Source organism: Drosophila sechellia, chromosome 2L (genome assembly GCF_004382195.2).
Source record: "Drosophila sechellia strain sech25 chromosome 2L, ASM438219v1, whole genome shotgun sequence".
NCBI lineage: Eukaryota > Metazoa > Arthropoda > Insecta > Diptera > Drosophilidae > Drosophila > Drosophila sechellia.
The window spans coordinates 8,064,896-8,085,873 of NC_045949.1; the positions used below are offsets into that span (position 1 = coordinate 8,064,896).

Sequence of the window (20,978 nt, forward strand, 5' to 3'; positions counted from 1 at the left end):
TTTACGCCCACAAAGAATCAAATATAAAATTTATTAAGCGTGTATTTGTGTATGCTCTATTTAGATTAGACGAAAAGAACCTCGGAACTCAAGTTATAATAGAATAAAGGGAGTTGAATAAAAGCCAATTGATATTGTTATCATACCCATTGTATTTGAGTAGTCGTCGTATGCATACAAATTTTAAGACAATCATTTACATATATAAGTTTAATAAACTTAGGCTACACTAAATGTAAAACATGAAATGGCATTAATAGTATATAACATGGAGTGAGTGTGTGGTCCTAAAGCTATATCAGAATCTTGACAATGCCACTAATTAGTATTGTTTCTTAAAGGCCCCTAAACAATTAAGTTGAAATTTTAACATTTTTTAAAAGGTTCTATCGCGTACGATTACTTTCTGTTAACAATTTGTTTTCCTAAGATCAACAATAGTCATTACATAAGTTGGTTATATTTAAAATTTCACTTAAAACTCCAACTGAGCTGCAAAGAGGTCCTAAACTTAAGCTAATGGCTCCGGGACGTCCTAATACCTTCGTTGCTCCTTCTCGTTGACGGTGGACAGTGGCTGATAGCTGGGATTCGAGAAGGCCTCCGTGGAGGCTCCAGCACCAGCGCCCCCGCCACCTGTTGTGGTTTTGCCTGGTATATTCTTCCTGGGTGGCTTCATATTCACATAGTTTTCGGAGGACTGCCCATTGAGTTTGGTTTCCACATGATGGCGAGGGGACGGTGTGGGCGTGGCATACTGCTGCATGATGGCCTGATTGAAGCGCCTTCCCTGCTCCGGACTCCCATCCGATCCGGTGGAGCGGCGGTGCAGCATAGGTATCTCCTCCGGCGCCTGATCCGCCACATCCACAGTTGGCATGCCGTTCTTCTTGCGGAGCGGCTTACTCGATCCGCTGTTGAGATTGTTACTCAGCGTAGGCGACTGTCGCGCCCCTGGGAAATTGAAAGTGGTTTCGCTAGAGAAATCCGGAAAGTGTGAGGTCTCGCCCTCGAGGCGTTTGGGTGAGAATATTGCGGTGCTGGCATCGGGATCAGAGTCCCGGCTCATCTCCATGTAGTCATCCGGCAGCTCCTCGATGCCTGAGTTAGTGTGCCAGCGAGAGTGGGTGCATTAGGATGGCCAGATGGGTGTGTGGGTGATTGTGCGCAGTTAGTAAGTAACCTGATACATGACCATGGCTGAGGTAATACTCACGTATATCGGGAACTATGTGCCCGTTCACGTAGCGCGGAGCTGCAGGCGCCATCTCGTCGGGCGAGCCCATCAGTGCCAGGTAATCCGTGGACTGCTTCTTCATGTACTCAATGTTGCTCTGCATGTACGGATTGTTCAGGTCCAAGTAGTGCTGTAATTGTTCGGCAATTGTTCCTCAATTATTATTCTGTTTCATATTCAAAAATGTTTTCCCACTTACGCTGGCTACATCCTCGCCCAGCATGTTTGCAAATCGCTTCTCCAGCTCAGCAAACAAAGGTCTGCTTTCGGGACTGAAAGAATAGAGATTAATATGACGATGGATAGGACGGATTAAATATTGAGTCTAGATACTTACTTCTTTCGCCAGCACTCTAGCATAATCTCGTAGAGCTCCTGGTTGGCAAATTTCGGCTTCTCCATGCGGTAGCCGTCGTTCAGTTTGTTAAAAAGCTCCTGGTTGGGATCGATGCCCGGATACGGCACCTTGGCCAGCGAGAACATCTCCCATAGAACAATTCCGTAGGACCAGACATCGCTGTATGTGCTGAACACATGATCGCTCAGCGATTCCAGCGCCAGCCACTTGATGGGCAGCTTTCCACTCTCTAATTAATTCGTTTTAGTTATGTTAATAAATAGTTAAGTAACAAATAGATTTAGAATTACCTGACTTCTTGTAGTTATCCCCTCGATACATGGATCGCGCCAGACCAAAGTCACAAATCTTTACCACATTGTCCTCGCAGAGGAGAATATTTCTGGCGGCCAGATCGCCGTGCAACACCTTCTTGGAGGACAAGTAATCCATGCCCCTTGCCACTTGGAATGCCCAACTGATCAAGTCCACAGTGGTCACTGTCATCGCCTCCGTGGAGTCGGTTTTGTAATTGGAACGCCAGGCGGGTTGTACGGAGTTATTGGACATTATTTGATCGTCTGTTGATTAAGATATAATAAGCACAAATATATTGTGAAAATCTTCTAGAGGTGAACCTACCTTCTGGGACGGTGGTCATAACGGTGGCACAGGTATCCATCTGACGGTCGTAGCTGTAGGTGGCTGATCCGGATCCGGTTCGTCCGGCTCGGGTGCCCGATCGGGGATCATTGTCCGAGTTTCTGCGATGAGTTGGCGGTTGCGTGTTATTGTTGTGCGGCTCATTAATGTAAGAGTGGATCGGGAAACCGACATTGGCGTACTTCAAGCCACCACCATTCGTATCGCTGTTAGTTGGAGTTAGGTCGCCACCACAAGGACACAGTATAGACACACAGAGCGGGGAGCACACAGGAGGAGAGACCACAACCAGGAGCAGGATCACAAGCACCAGTGCAAGAACATTCAGGGTTTTTTGTTTAGAGTGTGTGTAGTTTAGTTAATTGTATCGTGTTTGGTTGTTAGGTACAAGTAGTTGGTGGTGGATAAATAATAGTGGTAGTACCAAAACCATGAAACAAAACGTTAGAAGAGTTAGTTAACACAAAGGTTATCTTAAGTTGAAGTCAGTCAGCTTAGAGATTGTTAGTTACGTATATATATTTAATAAATCATAATAATTTGTTAGACAGTTTAATAGACCCCAATTACTTACCGGTTCAGTTCGTAGTTGTCGGACATGCGCTGGGTCATGATGCTGGGGTCAATGTGATCGGTATCTGGATTGATTTGATTGATAAAGCACTTCCTGTTCCTCAGAAGGAAGTTCTGAATGTTGCCAAAGCGACAGTATTCCACAATGACCATGAGTTCGCCTAAATGATTCACAGATTAATATGTTAAATCATTATTAAAAACAATTAATACTCAAAGTCTTTCCCGTAAATAACGAAACTTACGCTTGGCAATATTTTTTGTAACTGCACCCAGGAGATTGACCACATTCAAGTGCTGTCCCAGATGCACCATGATTTTGAGCTCGGAGACCAGTGCCCTCACCACCTCGTTGTCAGCCGTCGCCTTGACCATTTTGACGGCCACCGTTGTGGTGGGCTCCTCTCGCCGGATGCCCTTGGCCTCGCCCTTGAGCACCACGCCAAATGCTCCGGCTCCCAGTTGCTTGCCCAGCTTCAGGTTATCCCGCGGGAACTCGAATTCCCGATTGTACGGCAGCAGTTCCGCCTGCTCGTCCAGGGTCAGATCGGGATTAATGTGTCCCACGGCGCCCTCCTCGAAGTTGGCCAATCCGGCTGCCTTAAGGGCCAGATGCCGCTTGTGCTCCTTCTGGTAGCGCACGGCCAGGAAGAGGCACAGACCGATCAGGATGAGGAATAGTATAACACCGAACCACACCCAGGCCATGCTAATGCCGGGCAGATCTAAAATGTATATCCAATGTGAAACAATACTTTTCAATAGCAATAACAATTCGAAACTCACCTGATATCACCACCGTGAAGGAGCGTTCGATTCTGTCCAAGCGGTTCTCGACCACACACTTGTAGACGCCTTCATCTCCGGGATAGAGGTGAGTGATCAGCAGCTTGGACTCCTTTTCAATGATGTGCCTGAGTTTTGTTTCGGTCACCTCCTTGTCGTCCTTAAACCATCGCACAACGGCCACGGGAACCGCTGTGGAGGCACACTCCAGCTCCAGCGTTTGGCTAAGTTTGCGCTTTATTTTCGAGTGTCCCGCCTGGTCGGCGTTTGTCCACTGAGGAGCTGAGGGATCGTGGACGTACAAGTCTATCTCACGGCTGCTGTAAACGGCGTCGTTGTCGTTGTGGTAGGCCCGGCACTCGTAGGTTCCACGATCCCTGTCGGATATCGTGGAGATGTGTACAGTGCTCTTGTACGAGTACTTGGTATGGCTGGTCTCAATGCGAACCACTGTGTGGGAAATTGTTTTAAATTATATAACAGCACGCACCGAAAGCACTTAGAGACTCTTACAATCTGACTCCTTCAAATCCTCTCCATTGATGAACCATTTAAGGTTTCCATCGAAGTGATAGGCCAGCGCCTCACAGGTGAAGTTCACATTGTCCTCCTTGGCGATTTTGTGATCCTTATCGAAGTTATATATGGTCATGTTCTCGGAAATGTTGCCCAGCATAACGTGCGCCTTCGTCAGGGACCTTCGCTCCTTTCCATCAATGATATTTTGGGCAATGCACGTGAGGATTCCCGGTTCCGTGGGCAGGAACGATACCTCGTATATGCGTTCCACACTCAGCTTTCCGGGTCTCGGTCGGGTCTGGAACTGGAGATGGTATACAAAGTGTTGATAATTGTGCCCAAAACGTTAGGGGGAGATGGTTTTAAACAAATACCTGGTATTTCTCCTGTTCACTCGGCAACTGCAGAACAACAACACCAAAGCATGGGACGACACAAGAAAGCAATACAAATATAGTTATAAGGACAAAACGATTACAAAATAATCCATAACATTAACTAAAGAACACATCAGATAAACCCTTACATCGGGCTTTAATACAAAGATTATTATTTTAGTTCGATTGTACTACTTACGCTAAAGTTCTGATTTTGCACGAAGCAAGTGGGCCACCGTGGTTCCAGGCTGCAGGGGTGGAAAAAGAAGGTGACGATAGCCGGCGGATAGGAGCGTACGGTGCACTCCAGTCGCGCCACGGATCCCACCTGGACATATGCGTCGGACATCTTTAGCGCCGGAGCGTCCATCACACTGACATTGTACTCCCGCTGAACGATGCCGAAGGAATTGGATCCACGGAGGACATACGTTCCGCTGTCCTGCAATTGGGCGTTCAGCACCTGGAGCATTGTGCTCAATTCCGTGGAGAGAATCTTGAAGTTATTCTCCGACTGCCGCACCTCGGTGCCATCGGGCTTGAACCAGCTGAAGGAGGGCGTCGGAAATCCCTCAAAGTTGGCGGTCATCTGGATCGTGCGATTCGCATATTCCTGCACGTTGTAATGACCCGATGGTTCGTCCACGTTCAGGTAACGTTCGTTTTGCTCTGTGGGTTTTGGAATGGGAATAAGTAGATATCTTCATAATAGCATACTTCATAAACACTCACTTAGGACCTTGATCCTGTAGGTGGCCCGTTGTACGTTCTGGTTGGAATTGTCTGTGGTCACACACTTGTATAGACCAGTGTCCGAGGGTTGTGCATTCAGCACTGTCAAGGTGCTCCTGCCCGTCTGGTGGGTGCTGTTCCTGGTCTTGGGATCGGTTCTCGATTGGGAGGCAAAGATGCGATTCTGCGGGAAATCATTATTTTAGTACTGCTCTCTTAAAATGCGCCTAGATTGTGGTTTACTGACCTCATCCCGGGACGGAGTGAACCATTCCATTCCGTATACGGATTCAAAGTAGGCGGACTGCTCGCAATCCAGGGTGAAGTTGGTGTCCGTGAAGACGTGATGCTCCACGGAGGACCTGATCACGGGCTTTGGCAGCGGTTTGCCGTCTTCTGTGGCGTTGGTAGAAAGTTTAGCTTTATTAGATACCCTTCGCAATGGACTGGGACTGGCCAGCAATGCTACAGCTTCATGCAGATGGTTGGGTTAGACATAGACGTGGACACAGATGGGTTAACGTTTCTACAGTACTTAGGCGGTAGGTGTTAGCATTGATTAGTAGCGAATAAGGTTGCTAAAGCAGTTAAATCAGTCCATAACCAACATAAATCGAACACAAAAGGATGCAAGAAATTATAACGCACAACCAGGACAAAACAACATGAACAGAATGGACACACGAACAGATCAACAACAGCCAGGACAACACTTACGCCCTGGTCTGGGTGAGGGCGACGCATTCATCGGAGCCAGGCGGGCTGGACTTCGCCGTGCCCGCTCCCTGGATAAAGTTCCATCACCACCACGGATTAGTGCCACATTACCCGTCGATTGGTTAGTAACAGTGAGGACCTCGTCATCGCCATCGGTGACACCTGGTGCATACATGTACACCATGTTAGTCGGTTGGGTACGGGGGATTTCCAATCCGGTTGCTGGAGGAGTTAGCAGATTAACATGACATTGGGTACGGCAGGTCAATAAATATTTTTTGAGGGCGGGAAGACAAAGGAAGGCAAAAATACCATTGGTTAGCACACTTACATATGTTACTAGCAAGCCGTGATTTTGAGTAGTGTGCCACTTTTTAAGTTCATTTTTTAAGTACAATTTTAAGAAATTAATGGAAGTTTAAACCGAAAACTGAATAAAAAAAACATATTTGACTTGAAGTCAGTTTTTTTAACTTTGTGCGAAAGTCTACAACTAAATGCGTGCAGTGTAGTTTCGTGTCTTGGCTGTAGAGTGTGATTATGGCCAAAGAATTTGGAAGAGAATGTAGTTTGCATAGATTAGATCCTTGACATCAGGATATACCATAACCATAACCGATCCCGAAAGAGCTTCCGATGATCGATTCCAAATATAATTGAATAGTGGAAAGCAATATTTACGACATGTATAGACGGAAATCACAAATCACAAACTTTGGGGTGCAAAAACTCACTATCAATGTGACCGTTACCAATAAAGCGCACTTCTATGCTGGTCATCTCCTCTTCGTTATGCGGGAATGGCGGATTGGGGCGGCAGTAGTAGTCTCCGCCATCCACGATGCTGCGGATTTCGATGGTGAATCCCCGTTGCGGATCGTATCGACCGACAGATTTGCTGGAATGCATCTGCACATAGGCATATTGGTCAGATATCAATCAAGTGGGTATTCAATTGAAATGGTAGCCTACATTTGGACTGGCTGTCTGCTGCCTATCAACGCTATTGCGAACTTGGAGCTGATTGGTTAATACTACGCTATAATAATATATTATTATGTCTGTACAGCAGAGTTCGAGTATATATACATATATGGAGCATAGGGGTCTAACTACGAAATCAATTAAAGACAGACATACTTTCTGGATAGGTAACGTCAATGATAAATTCATAGTCCAACGTTTTGCAATACAAGTAACCGGATACATAGTCAATGACTTGAAAGGTAAAGCCCCATCTGGGATGGTACCTCACACTATCGAAGAACTTGGGGTTACCCTGAATCTGACCTTTCGAGCTGATTTTCCACGTGCTCTGCGCGCCGAGAAAAGAAGATCATAAGTTCGGGGGTAACACCAGATGTACATACCTAGGACCTGCATGAATCTCATAAAATTGGAGAACTAGGACTGGTCTTAATTTCTTAAATTAATTAATTTAATTATATATAGTAAAATCTCTTCATGCAGGCCCTTTTTTGGCCCATTAGACTGGATGTTTCTGAAAGTGTTTTCAAGCTGTAGATCCTGCCCACTTACTTCTCCATTACTGGTCTCCAGCAGCACCTCTGTGTCCGGCATGGCTGGTTTGCAGGGTATCACTACGTCGGTGTACTGGCGTGCCGTCACCACATTGTGACTATCGACCAGCTTAGTGTCCGGATCGTTCACGTACACGTAGATGGAGCTGGCGTATCCCTGATTAACCAGTTCGATCATCACCTCATCCGACTGCTCCTCCTTGGCGATCTGACTGAACTTCGAATTCTTCACGCAATAGTAGGCTGCCACATAGTCAGCCGTCACCTCGATGAGATCCACGCTGGTGCCGAATGGTCGAGCCGGATCCTCCGTATTATTGAAGGACTTGACATGCACATACTGCGATTGACTGGTCCACCAGCTCATCGGCTCGTCGCCCTCGCACTTTAGCGTGGTGCTCGTCTGGGCATCCAGGATTATGGCGCTCTTGCAGGGCGTCATCAGGGGAGCTCCATTCTCGCCGCCGCAGTTCTCGATGCTGTCATCGGGATCCGGAGAGAACTGCTGCAAAGGCACTGAGATCGTAGAAGAGAACATACATAAGTATTATAATAAACCATATATTTATTAGTGCATATGTCCATTTGTCCGTATTTCTGTCCGTATAAGCAGTACACATCTTTCATCGGTACATGGTAAATAGAAGGTCATCTGCACTCGTATATTGTTGTTCATTGATCGCTGGAATGCCCTACGACGGAGCACTCCACATGCCGCTTTATCTATTGCCTTAGGCCTCCTCCCCTACGGTCAACAATATCACCATCCACTGGGTGGCGCTACAATAATAATGACTTCCAGTGATTTGCGGTCGAGGGCGTCATGGGCGCAGATGCACAATCCTTTACCCAATCCCATGCTTCATATTTAATTGATCGTGGTATCCCAAAAGGCTGCGCGTAGCTACGCCTCTGCGATGGCCGCTCAACTAGTTTGTTTTGCCTTCTAGGCTCGGAATCAATTGTTTGTTTACTGCGATAACAATAGAGTTGATAGCTATTATAATATGCTCTTCGCTCATACATACATACATAAGTAAGTGTAAGTAAGGAAAGTCTTTATAGATGCACAACAACATCAAACTCGTAACTAATACAAACGACACTTGAATCAACACTAGTCCAAAATTCGGGCATATATCAACCAGAGTTCAAAGTTCAGAGCGGTGTCTATAAACTGTGGCTGTCGGATCTGTCTGGTGGAGTGGCTCAAGCGTAGAGATGGATAGATTATGGCATTACACAGAGAAAAATTTAAAGCAAGTGAACGAAAACTTATAGTTGAATGAAATCTCTTCAATACAATCATATCGCATCTTAAAAATGGAATTATAATTGTCTAAATTCAAAACCAATCTTGATTGAATTTAAATGCTGACATGGATTACTCCGTTTTTTGTCTCAGTGTATTTAATAATAAAGAATTTGCGATTGTTGACAGGAAGCAAGCCATACATAAATATCAATTCATATTCGCAGAAATGTATTGTTTTTTTTTAATTGTGCAAATTGAAAGCCTTAGCCGTCGTGTATTTTCAGGGCTTTCTCTTATCAGTTCCATAAAATTCTTTGGAATTAAGTAAATGGTAGGAAAGCATGTTTTTTTTTTTTTTTTTGAATGAGTTTTGTGCAGGGCTACTTACCAGCATCGCTCCACGAGATCAGCAAAATCAGGAGCAGGGGCAGCAGAATCCACGGCGGAAGCATCGCCATCTCGCTTGGTTATTTTGTTTCCTCTGCGATTATATATTGTGCTAATTCTACACTCATAAATATTCACAATTTTAACACATTTGGACCTTTAATGCCATGGTCACGCTGGAAGACTTTTTGCTGACTTAGCGTTGCACTGAAAAAAATCGAATGATTTTTCGTTGATTAGAGTTGAAGTTGTGAATTAAACCGATTATAGATATTGTTTGTTTGTCTCTGTTATATTAAGATAATTAGTTCTTAGTTCGCATTTGCTATTTGTTATTTGTCTCTTTTTATATGCAGCACATTTTGCTAATCAGTAAATATGTACATATATTTGTATTATGCACGTTGTTTTCCATTTTTAGTTTTTTTTTGTCCAAACTTTACTTTAGTTAAACACATTTCTTTTATAGAATTTCTGTATATACTTGGTTATACTCCGCTTGTCGATCACAAGTGAACAGCATAGCCATCCGAGGAGGAATAAAGCTTTAGTTGGATGGTTGGAGGAACCATGCGATAATATATGTTTTCTACACTTCATTCAGGCCCGATAAATTCGATAAAGCGGAAATACAAGAAAATAAATCTTGTAAGTCTTCTCCAGAAATTGTGCTCACGCATAAACAACAAGAACAACACAATGGGCTCCACAGTTTTTTTGGTGTCATATCCGCATTTTGAAATACAAGTTTCCGGGAGATATACATATACATATTTTTTGGGCCGGTGTGCCACACCCACCGACGGATGAGGCAACAGGTCACCCACGTGGCCATAACTCACTGTCACACAAGCTGAGCTGAACTGAGTTAGTCTAAGTCTCTAAATGACAACGGGACATGCACAATTAAACTAGCTAACTAACTATTGCCCACACGGCCACAAAAAGATACATTTGTAGATACATATATGAAATTAAGTGAAGCAGCATTTTTATGTCAGCATGGCATTTTAGGCTTTTATAGCTTTATTCAAATGTTCTGAAAAACAGAAACAAGATAACGATGTTCCTATAAGCAGAAGTACGTTAAATTTCAATTTAAACTTATGCCTTTATTTGCGAGCTTTTTATGTTTTTGTAGATTTAAACTTATGCTTGCAGTGGCGAGCTTGGTTTTTTTTTATGTTTTTTGTGCTCTCTATCAAAAGTTTCTTATCATGTCAGTTTGCTTCGAAAAAAAACAGCATGTGTGGATAAGCCGCTGCTTTTAATTTCAGTATGACATATTTTGTTAAATACGATGTTGAATTGAATTGACATTCTTTTCCAGTGTGTGCAAGCGGCGCCTCCGTTTGCCGGCAATTAGAGCAAACGAGCTGGCTGCTGATGGGCCACTTCCGTGGCCATGTCGTATAAATGTAATCCCTCCGAGCCACAGACAACAAGTGTCCCGGCTGCTCACTGGACACACCAATAAACTGCCATTTAATTTGCTGGCCAACTTTGAGGGCACTCCTCCAGCGCCTTCGTGATGACATTTTGGCCTATGCGACTCCCTCTGGCTAATTGCCAGGTGGTCGGTCAGCCAACACAGAGCCATTCATCTTTGTCACTCCCAGGACTCGGGGGTCAGTGCTCGGTCCGTTTGCAGCGTTTGTTGGTCAATTGAATTTGCTCTGGTTTCACCTGCCCCACGTATCCGCACCGGTAGGTAGCATTGCGGATTAAACGCAATCAGCTGGCAAATATTGACTTGGTCGCTAATCAACTGAGAGGAGGAGCAGCTAATGGGACGATAAAAAGGCGGAAAACTAAGGGGCATGAAGTTTAACTCTGCTGAATACACTTTCTTTTTTTGTTATTTCAAAAATATAACTATTTCTGTATTTCGAAAAATATACAATATACAGAGATAAACGCTATGAATCGGTATTAAATATTTTACTCAGCAAATCCTCAGATTGGTAAAAATTCGACAGAATTCATATTTATCGGCGAATTTGTTGGTCATTTGAATCATGCCAGGTTTTTCATCAGTCGACGATAGTAACCACTTCCGCGCAAATGCGTATTATTTCCGCAACTGGCACTATGTTCCAAATCCAATATCGCATCAGGAATTTAGGAGAGTAAAGCCCATAACCAGTAGCAGACAGGCCATCAAATGTGTGTCTGGCTGCTTGTGGCAAGTTGCAAGTTCCTGGCCACCAAGCAAATCCTGGACTTTGACAAGGAGAACTTAAGACTTGCAACTCCGTTTTCTGCCAGTCACTCGCTACACAGTGAGAAAAGAACTTTGGCAGGCAGCCAACTCATAAATATATAGCATTTCAGTACTATTAGCAAGAAAAGTTTTTAAAAAATGTTCAAAATGGTTTTGAAGTTATTTTTATATTTAAAGTACCATTTAAAGTATAGCTGATTTCTTTTGGTGCATTGGTTTGTGTTGTCGCTGGAATGCAAGTTGTCATGACGACACGCCCACTTTGGCCATTTTCAAGGGCGACTCCGTGCTGTGGCATTTTCCTTTAGCCCCCATTGCGTCTATTTATATCTGGGCAACAGTTTTTCTTGCTGCTCTTTTAAGTGCCTCACGTGCCCGTGACGCAAATTACGGTGCGCCCTAATTGCAGTCCCAGCTGCAGGCGAATCCCTTTTCTTCCCAGCTCTGATATTTCTCTCTGATTGTCTTCTTGCACAGTCCTCGGATCGCAATTAGCCATGGGCATAATGAGGCCAGTTTGGTTGGTAAGAGGTGGGGGATATCTGCCTCATCCGCCCTATCGCGGAGTACACAATTCTGCACTTAGTCATTTTCAGTCGTGGGCAAACAGAACGCTCAAAATATCTGCTCCAATTCGAGCAATGGAATTATAGCCAATTGCTTATCAATCCTTGATATTGGTTTATAATCTTGTTTACAATGTCATCGCAAAATAATGCCAATCGATTATCTTTTAAGAAGGAAATACACAGAAATCAGAATTTATGAATTGTTATGATCATTTCGTTTAAAATATTTTTTAATCGGAACAGAATAATTACTGTTGAAAGAAGCAAAACACAGCCAGATGAATAATTTGCTCGGCATTTTTCAGCTGTCTTGTTTTTGTGCAAAGAAAACACAATTTTCCAAAGTCACTCTACTACGCTTTTTGCGGTTGCATTCTTCTGCGTAATCTATTAGATTTGTAAAAGTTTTGAGTGTTTTCTTGAGATACGAAATGTATATGATTTATCAACTGCTGCCTGAAACTTTCATATCAATTCGCGACTATCAAAATCCATATCGATGTGGATGGATAACACATATGTTTAACACACAATTGTTTACCACCAACGAGTCGTATAAATTATAAAGAATGACGTCATTCCACGGTCGAGTGGCGCCGCCTTAATTCGTTCATTCATTCACCAATGTCCCCCACATTTAATGACCCCCCTTTCCACATTTTTGGTTTATTCATGTGTGACGTTTGCACTCACGTTTGCGTTTCATGTAAATCAGTTTTATATGTTTTTTACGTATATATTATTATAATAAAACTGTATAGCACGCAAACCGGTTGACCGACTGCATTTGTTAAAGGGGAGAACTTTCCTTGAGAGCAAGTGTCTCCTTGCATATATCATCATCATCATCATTGAATCGTATTGCATTGATTGAACACATATTGCGAAATCTTTTGTTTCGAAGAGTGATCTTGCAGCAGAATGTATAATGTATAAACAGTCATTGAAAATCGTTTAAGGAACTTATAATATAATAATCCCAATCTGGTACTAGATTTACCAACCACAAGAGCTTAAAAACACACAACCAAATTGTTGATAAGCTCCAGCATTATTGACTTGATTTTTTGTGAATTTCCCAAGCTATATTTATGCGAGTATCTAATAAGCACTTTTTACCCAGAACCAAGTAATAAACTTAGGCAAACTTTTGAAGCAAATTTATGCAATGATAAAATGTGTATTTATGTGCAGACAAGAGAACTCTTTCATGCGTTTTTGCCATAAAAAACGGATGGTCATTTCATGTTTCGGCTACATCAGTGGCCAACATTCTTATTAGTTCCATGTTTTTTCAACAAAAAATAAAGAAAAAAAAAAGAAATAGCATTCCATTCCAGCACTGTTCTTTACGCCGAAACTTTTGACAGTTTAACGCTTTGCCGGGAAAATCTTTCAACGTTATATGATTCTTTATGGCCAATGAACGGAAAACTTGCTGCATGTGCAACAGATTCATTTCGAGGTTTGAGTGCGGTTTTTGTGGCTTTCCCTCACGTGTTCCTGAAAAATGGTTTTTACTCTGAAAATTTCGCCGCCTACGTGCCTGGACTTCAACGGCTGACCCTCGTCACGAGCGAATTTTCCTGCAGCTATTTTCCACCTCTGTCCATTTTAATTTGCAACTCCCTTGTACAAATTGAATTTATATGGGCCACAAGCTCCGTGTTTATTTTTGCAATTATCCGGAGTCGAGAAAAGTGTGTCTCATTGTTCCGACTACCTTTTGTTTGGGCCAACGAAAATTTACGACTCTTTCGACCGAGTTTTCCCGTGCCTTTATTTGATTTTCCCGCTGACCTTTGGTGTTGCGTTGTTTCTGTTTTTGTGCTCTAAAGTCAAGTGTTTTCCTTTGTTTTTTCCATTACAATTGAAATTTCGCGCACCACATCTTAATGGAAAGTTGAATCGTTCACGAATTCTGTGATTGCAATTGCAAACATGCCGCTGGCTTCTGGCCAAAATAATGAGCAGTCGCCACGGAGAAATACGAAAGAAATACTTGTACCGGGAAATATTTTTATCCATCTGCATTGCCTGGAAGCGGACAAAAGGGGTGTGGACTAGCATTTGCTTCATTAAATATTCAGAAAAGCGCCAGGCAGCCAAATTGAAATTTGCAATTTGGGCCAAGCTGAGATTTGCTGGCTCGTAAATCAAACTATTTGTCAATCGGTTAACAGCGGTATCGAGAGATCTGGGCCCAATCTGCCCGCCCACCCAGACCAGAAAAGCGCGTGTTGGCCTTTTGGCCAACTCTCGTTTCGTTGGCCCAAAGCAAACAGTTCAACCAACGTTCTGCATAATGACGCTACTTTTGGCCCAGTTCGCGTGCCTCGTAATGATGTAGGGTATGTGGATGGATGGTGACATGGTAATGGAATGCCAGCTAATTCCATTAACCAATAGGCTTTCGTCAGGACAACAAATGTCCGCAAGTGGGCGTTAGCTAACTAAAAACGCTAATGAACGCAAGGATGTCATAGGGATAAGCATTTAGTTCGCTCAAATGCCAAAAGATAATGGAATTACTTTTGCCACACAACTTATTTCACAAAGAAAGTTTCAACAAAGTTTTTGGGGTCACACAAAATTTATCACTGAGTCAACTTGTTTTTTCTCGCCTAATTAAAAAAATTGATTTGTTTGCGACTTGTAGCAACAATTATTGATTTAAATTGTCAACAAAAACAGAATCTTCAAACTGGCAATATATGAATCCATTAACAACCAAGTGTGCTGTATATAATAATAATATTTTTCGGCACATAAATCGCTTTAATAAAAGCTGACTATTAGTTTTGAGCGAGCTAAAGCTAATGACAATACCAAAGTCTGCAGAATTAATAGATCTTGGACTTGATTAATTGAGCAGACGTTTTAGCACCCTTCGATTGAGGTCACTTGACTTGTGGGTGAGCTGCTATCAGCAGGAACATCTGGTTTAATGTCACTTGTCCGACTCTAATTAATTGATATATGGTTCCGTTTCAATTGACATTTTTGTTCTTTTTTTTTTTGGGCAAGTGCACAGCGCCCGCTGTGAATTCCGCCCACAAACAAGAGCAAGTTGGCTCCACTGGAGCCCACGCCCACGTCCCCGCCCATTTGGCATTCCACATGCCAAATTCCCAGCTGAGAATAGAAATACGGGCTTCTGTGCGCAGATCTAATGCATTTTGAAGCGATAGCTGCAAGACAAATGCCCAAACAACAGGAGTTGCGAGAAAAAGGAAAAGTGACGCCTTGATGGATTGGCAACTGGAAGCGCAGAATAATGGGTAACAGAAATCAGCCGCAGCCTCAGATACCCGAGAAGCTGCAAGATTAAGGAACTGTAGCTAAATTGCGGGCGCACTGCAAGATAAACTATCTGGCAAATAGTTCTTAACAACATTTCGCAACGGCCTATCTTTACTATGGGGCTGCGATAAGGCCAGGAAAGAGATACGGGTTTTGGTTAGTTTAAGTAATGACCAAGCAGAAGCGGCGAAAATAATTTAATGTCTTTTTTTTGGACAACCTTTGCATAACGCGCAAAGAAAGTGAAATGACATAAAAGTGAAATTACCGGAGCAGGTAATGTATCTTTCAGATGAGTCATTTGGGAAACTTTTTTTTTCGGTTGTGTAACACTCCAAAAGTCGCTCGAGAGATTTGGAAAAGTTATTTCTTTTGTTTTCCATAAACTGGGAACTTAATAAAAAATTATAGTGAAACTGAATCGCTGGCATTCTGCCCAGATACAACTACATACATACAACTACAACGCGTGGCGACAACAAGTTGTTGGCCAGCTGCTTGCGAATAAATAGAAATGTTATATGCGTTCGCTTAATAGCCGACAAGTGTTTAATTTGTTTGTTTTGGGTTTCGCCCGATTAATAAATAAATATAGCCCATTTCGTTCCTCGCCGTGACCTCTAAACATGGCTAAATTTTATGCGATTTGTGTACTCAATGCATTTTTTGTTTTGACTGGCTGGCTGCCTTCATTTCATTTTATTCCCGTCGGAAATAAGATGGCTCTTATATATATATATTTACTTATTTCCCTGATTCTCCGAAGTGCACTTGATTACGTGCAGTTTATGGGGCAGATAAAGTTTCCCAACGACTTTCCAGCGCTTATGAATGGGTTTTAGTCTAGGGCCCAGGTGAAAGCCAATTGCCTGCTTAGCCTTTTTCGCAGATTTATGGCCAGGTTATTTCCACCTCTCCATGCAGACAGCACCAATGGCCTGGCCAAAACATTTGTTGTCCGCTGTCCATTTATTATTTGTTATTTATTATTTATGTTCTGACTCAGACCGCAGCGGATGTAAAGAGGCGAAGGTGTCCATTCATAGAATGCCAAACCAACCAACCAACAAAGTGGTGTGAAAACGTGTTCAATGTTGGCCGAGACTACAGATGGAGATTGTCCACCGAATCGTTTTTATTTATGGCTTATTGGTAACCGGCAAATTCAATTAAACAGATATTATCTTAAATGGAAATTTATGAGCTAATTCGCCCAAAGAGTTAAGGGGTTTCTCAAAAATGCTACAGCTTATCAGAACTGCCATAGAGAAACGGAAAATGGTTTTTCCGCGTTCAGGCCATGTCATTCTGCAGATGTACAAAATGTACCTAAACTCCATTCTAGTGCTTTTATCTACAAGAGGAAGTCAATCTTCTGTGCATAACCAATCCTCTTGAGATTAAAAGATGTCTTGTGCAATAATACATATCAGCATTCCATATACTATCTGTATCTATAGAGATTTTACAATCGCTTGAAATACACAAATTCGTTGTCACGCACATTCTTTGATTACTTTGAAGTCTATTTTCGGCGAGTTTTGCTTAAATATGTTGTGTGTATTTTTAATTAGTTTCTATTAATGTGAAAGAACTACTATGACCATTTTCTCCAGTGCATGCAAAGTAATTTATTCGTAATGGAGCTCTCTACTTCAGCACAATCAACTACGGTAAAGTATCTCTAATTTGACACCTACTGCGGGGGCAGGTGTGCGTATCTGGTGGATACTTGGCCATAAGCCCCACCTGATTAATGTGCCATGTGCATAATGGGCAGGTGTGAAAAAGAGGTGCAAGAGGAGCACATTTTCCAGGAACCACTAGTATCCATTGATTATTCTGGCTTATCACAACAGTTGTTCAATGCTCGATGCCAGGTGAATTCCAGTAAATATTTCATCCACACCTTCTTTTATGACTCGAAACTCCGACGATTCGTAGCAGTTTTCCACCACATTTTCCGGACTGCAGTCCGGAAAAGTGATTGAGAATGGTGGCAATTAACAACAGCCTGGACTGGGAGGCCTTTTGAAGTGGCCAGAGATAAATGGAGCAGTCGGCGAATTGGAGGAGATCTGTATTCAATAAACAAATTGGGCACAGTGTGCAATTGGAGGCAATGAGTTATGGGCATCTGATTCGATCAGAACTTCTGGATCCTGAGTCACGTATTGGGGGAAAATGTATCAACAGTTCGTTTGGTCAAGAAGCGGATGGCGTGGAACCGGTTTAAGAAAGTCGCTATAGACACATTCAGTTAGTTGACCAGGCAAACAAAAGAAAGGTGAACCCTTTCTTCTTCATACATATATGTATGAACGAACTTTATTTTGGTGTTTCTGGAAAAGGAGTATGAGTAAGTTCGGAATCCATCGTAGTGTTATTCATATTCATAGTCTTACGCAGTCTACCGTTTGATCGCAGCAGCTTGGCAACAACAACAATAACAACTACTGAAGATACAACAACAACTCTTAAATGTACAACAGTCACGATCGGCGATGAATCACGATTTTGAATACCTGGCACCGGTAGATGTTTGCAGTCTCGATTACTTGGAATGCCGCAGACGTATTCACCATAGACACACGCACACTTTTCGTACACCCAACACTTATATGTACTTATCAATGAATAATACCAGCCAGTGATAATAGCACCCCCACACGCACACATACACATGCACTTCGAAAAAGGTCACTGATAATAGATCATTATGTACACCATCTATAGGAGCATAGTGGCCATGACTATTTCGGGTGTTTTTTGTAATTGCATCGAATTGAGCAACATCACGAGCGCCGAATTCGATTTCGATTTTCGGGCTTATGATTGACAATCACTTAGAACTCTTCTCAACCACCTGTGGCTGAGTTTGCATTTGTATTCGAATTCCGATTCGTATCTGTGTTTGTTATTTACTTTTGCGAAGGTGTGGGGGTTCGCTCACATCGATATCTAAACTTTCGATTACGGATTCATTTGCTTAGCACCTTTGATGCTTCACTTATACTTATATACGACACGATTTGGTTTCGTTTCCATATCGCACACGATTCTATATCTATATTATCGAACGTATTTTCGAGCCTTTCAAAAATTAACGCTTACGTTGTGGTTTTCTGTGCTTAACACTTTCTGCGTTGGGGGGCACTTCAGCAGTATCGTTTGCTCTTGAAAGACAATAAATACTGCGTCGTCGGCAAAGTTTGAACAGTTTGCAACGAACAAAAGTGAAAAGCCCGCGAATTTTCTTCCGCTTTGACGTCCGAACAGCTCGAAAATTTAACGTTAACTAGAGCTGGGGCACTATCGACGGTACTATCGAGGTATCGGATTCGATTGTTATTTTTTGCTATCGATGAGCATCATCTACAGCACGTAGAATAGAATGGATGGAATAATATTTTTGTTGTATTTGTGAATTGATGTGAATTTTCTTGTTTCGTTGGAGAGTTGATCTCCCACTTAGTTTCCTTTTATTATTATTTCATTACTATTTCGAAAGGTGAAGTGTACTAAATAAATGTACTAAATCACCGCTGTTTGTGGTGATGCCAGACCGCTTGAAAACAGTTCCAGTTGGCCAGACGGCGTGTGTCAGAGGCGGCCAGGGATGCCATGGCGTACTAAATTTCCTAACGGTTTTAGTTTTAGATCAAAGTGTTTAAAATAGAAATTCCTTGTTTTTTAAATAATATTTAGTATTAATGAAGCATTTCTAACGATTTGTCAGCTGAGTAACGGGTTTTTGATTTAAAAGGAGCTCGACTAGAGCATTCTCACTAATTTCCATCTATGAAATATTTTCAGGAAACTGGTACACACATTTTATTCTACAATAAAATATAATACAATTTCCATTTATAATTGATAAGAAAAAGTACATTTCATTAATTAGGGTTTACATAGTGGCCCTGAAAATAAATGGTTTCCCCATCGCGAATGACATAGGCAAATGGATGATCGGCATTAAAAACCATTTGTGAGGACGGACGAGGCATACTATAGCGCACAGTAAGTATAGCTGGCAAAAATAAAACATATTAGCATTGTAGTAGAGGCGAAAAATCGATGAAATACCTGTTGCAGCCGCTGCCTCAGCACCTTCTTCATTAACCTCTATGAACGCCTTGTGAATGACTTTACTCACATAAACTTTACTGTCTTCGACCAGATCATTGAAGTCAGCTGATTTTTGGAACGCATCTTGTATGCCCATCTATAGGTGAAGTCTATAAATTGTATGGGTGTACCAAGAATAATCTATGAATACCCACCGCCTTAAGAACTCTGTTTAGTTGAGTGGAGAATTCGATTTTGAACTTGGGAAGCCTTAAAGTTACATCCATTTTGGAAAGATTCGGAGTGTATCCTACGATCTTTTTCTCCAACTCTGGTAGACCATCGACCTTGTCCGGTAGATAAATGAGCATGGACAGGCTCGAATTTCTGTAGGGCAGCTCGATAATTTTGGCACCCAGTTCTCTATCATGTGCGGCGCTAAATAATTCATTTTGTGACATCATCTCGACCGGAACACTCTTTTGATCCGAAACACGGAAATTCATCTTCTTCGTGAGCTTGGGATTAAATTTGTACTCCCACTGGCCTTTAAAGTATATGGCATTTAAGACGATCACTACCATATCCGACATGGCATTGATTGAAACTAAGTCTCTGATTTTACCACGCGTCTGATTATCTACCCAATTATTGACAATTGAAACAGCCTTTTTGAGATCGACAACGCTGATTGTCTCCGCTTCAGCCTTAAATGAATCCTTGACCATCTGATTGTACTTTGGTATTAGCGTGAACCTATCGTTCACGTATATGCGATTAGCCAGACTGAGAGTGGCTACCTTCTCGCGTCCTTCGATTTTGCTCAGAAGGTCCTTGTATTTGGCTGCCACTTCCTTTTTGTCGTCGGGCAGTTTCAAAACATTCCTCATTTCTTCGGCTGTCTTCGCCCTGGCTCCCATGTAGGCCATGCTCAGTGCGATTTCCACCGAAATGGGAGAGGATATGAGATTTTCGGCCACATTTTCCTTGGCCAAAAGTTGGTAGAAATCGTCGGCAAAGCGACAAGATACCGACGTGGCCAAAAGGAGCAGACCTGCGGTGCAATTGTTACCTATTCCTCTTTGATTAATTTGTATTTTATTATATTATACTTACACAAATACTTCATTTTAACGTCGATCAAGAGTAAGAACAAAATTGAAAGTACGTTTTATATATAGTCTGCATAATAATCAAATTCGACTCGCCCTCGCAATATAAAATTTATGCGCTTCGGTTGGATTTCATTAAAGCATTATTAAAGAATATAACAACATATGTAAATTGGCGAATCTAATCTGATTATTACATAAGGTATGAATAGTCAACTTCGTTTTGAAGATCAGTAATAATTAACTAAATAAGATTGTTTTGAAAAACAAACCATCTGATCGTAGCCCATTACATTTTTGCCACGAAAATGGTCTTGATTATTTGTCGAACATCCGTGTTGCTACATTTCAATAAGTTGCATGCCATTTAAAGGCCCACTGGAGCTTCGCATTCAATCATATCTGCGGCTAACAAACCAGTGACATGGCATACAAGTAACAAGAGCGATGGCCACTTATCAATTACAGAAAACAGATTTCAACGGACTCCTGATGAGTCCATATAGTTTCGAATGCAAACACATTCACATTCCGGGAGATCAAAAGATCAAACTCCAGTGACACGCTAGGAACACAAA

The 20,978-nt window shown here is 42.2% G+C and overlaps 2 protein-coding genes across 14 annotated transcripts; both read right to left on the minus strand.

Moving 5' to 3' along the window:
- Positions 1–24: 24 nt before the first annotated feature.
- Positions 25–18,510, minus strand: LOC6611642 (vascular endothelial growth factor receptor 1). Of its 13 annotated transcripts, none has more exons than XM_032724215.1 (19): positions 18,335–18,509; positions 9,126–9,331; positions 7,481–7,998; positions 6,676–6,850; positions 5,942–6,163; positions 5,472–5,620; positions 5,225–5,408; positions 4,692–5,161; positions 4,490–4,516; positions 4,110–4,419; positions 3,597–4,046; positions 3,056–3,535; positions 2,812–2,971; positions 2,217–2,338; positions 1,886–2,155; positions 1,575–1,824; positions 1,437–1,509; positions 1,217–1,367; positions 25–1,101 (listed from the first exon to the last, which is right to left on the minus strand). In XM_032724215.1, exons 2-19 carry the CDS (start codon positions 9,193–9,195, stop codon positions 536–538), a joined length of 4,647 nt encoding a protein of 1,548 aa, XP_032580106.1. In that variant the 5' UTR covers positions 9,196–9,331; positions 18,335–18,509; the 3' UTR covers positions 25–535. The 13 variants fall into 13 exon arrangements, with proteins under 13 accessions (XP_032580106.1, XP_032580078.1, XP_032580118.1 ...); XM_032724187.1 differs by having other exon boundaries at positions 2,217–2,443; XM_032724227.1 differs by having other exon boundaries at positions 536–954; positions 2,217–2,443; positions 6,694–6,850; positions 18,335–18,510.
- Positions 18,511–19,037: 527 nt separating this feature from the next.
- On the minus strand, positions 19,038–20,439 carry LOC6611643 (serine protease inhibitor 42Dd). The gene is made up of 4 exons (XM_002036143.2): positions 20,405–20,439; positions 19,504–20,342; positions 19,307–19,445; positions 19,038–19,250 (listed from the first exon to the last, which is right to left on the minus strand). Exons 1-4 carry the CDS (start codon positions 20,415–20,417, stop codon positions 19,117–19,119), a joined length of 1,125 nt encoding a protein of 374 aa, XP_002036179.2. The 5' UTR covers positions 20,418–20,439; the 3' UTR covers positions 19,038–19,116.
- Positions 20,440–20,978: the final 539 nt, after the last annotated feature.

Excerpts from the sequence above, each read along its gene's own strand:
- LOC6611642 (XM_032724187.1), bottom strand. The coding sequence starts at position 9,195 with ATGGCGATGCTTCCGCCGTGGATTCTGCTGCCCCTGCTCCTGATTTTG. Across the intron at positions 3,536-3,596 it reads CTTCACGGTGGTGATATCAG|ATCTGCCCGGCATTAGCATG; the intron begins GTGAGTTTCGAA and ends TATACATTTTAG. Across the intron at positions 2,444-2,811 it reads GACAACTACGAACTGAACCG|CGATACGAATGGTGGTGGCT; the intron begins GTAAGTAATTGG and ends TCCAACTAACAG.
- LOC6611643 (XM_002036143.2), bottom strand. Across the intron at positions 19,446-19,503 it reads TAAACAGAGTTCTTAAGGCG|ATGGGCATACAAGATGCGTT; the intron begins GTGGGTATTCAT and ends CTTCACCTATAG. Across the intron at positions 19,251-19,306 it reads TGAGGCAGCGGCTGCAACAG|CTATACTTACTGTGCGCTAT; the intron begins GTATTTCATCGA and ends TATTTTTGCCAG.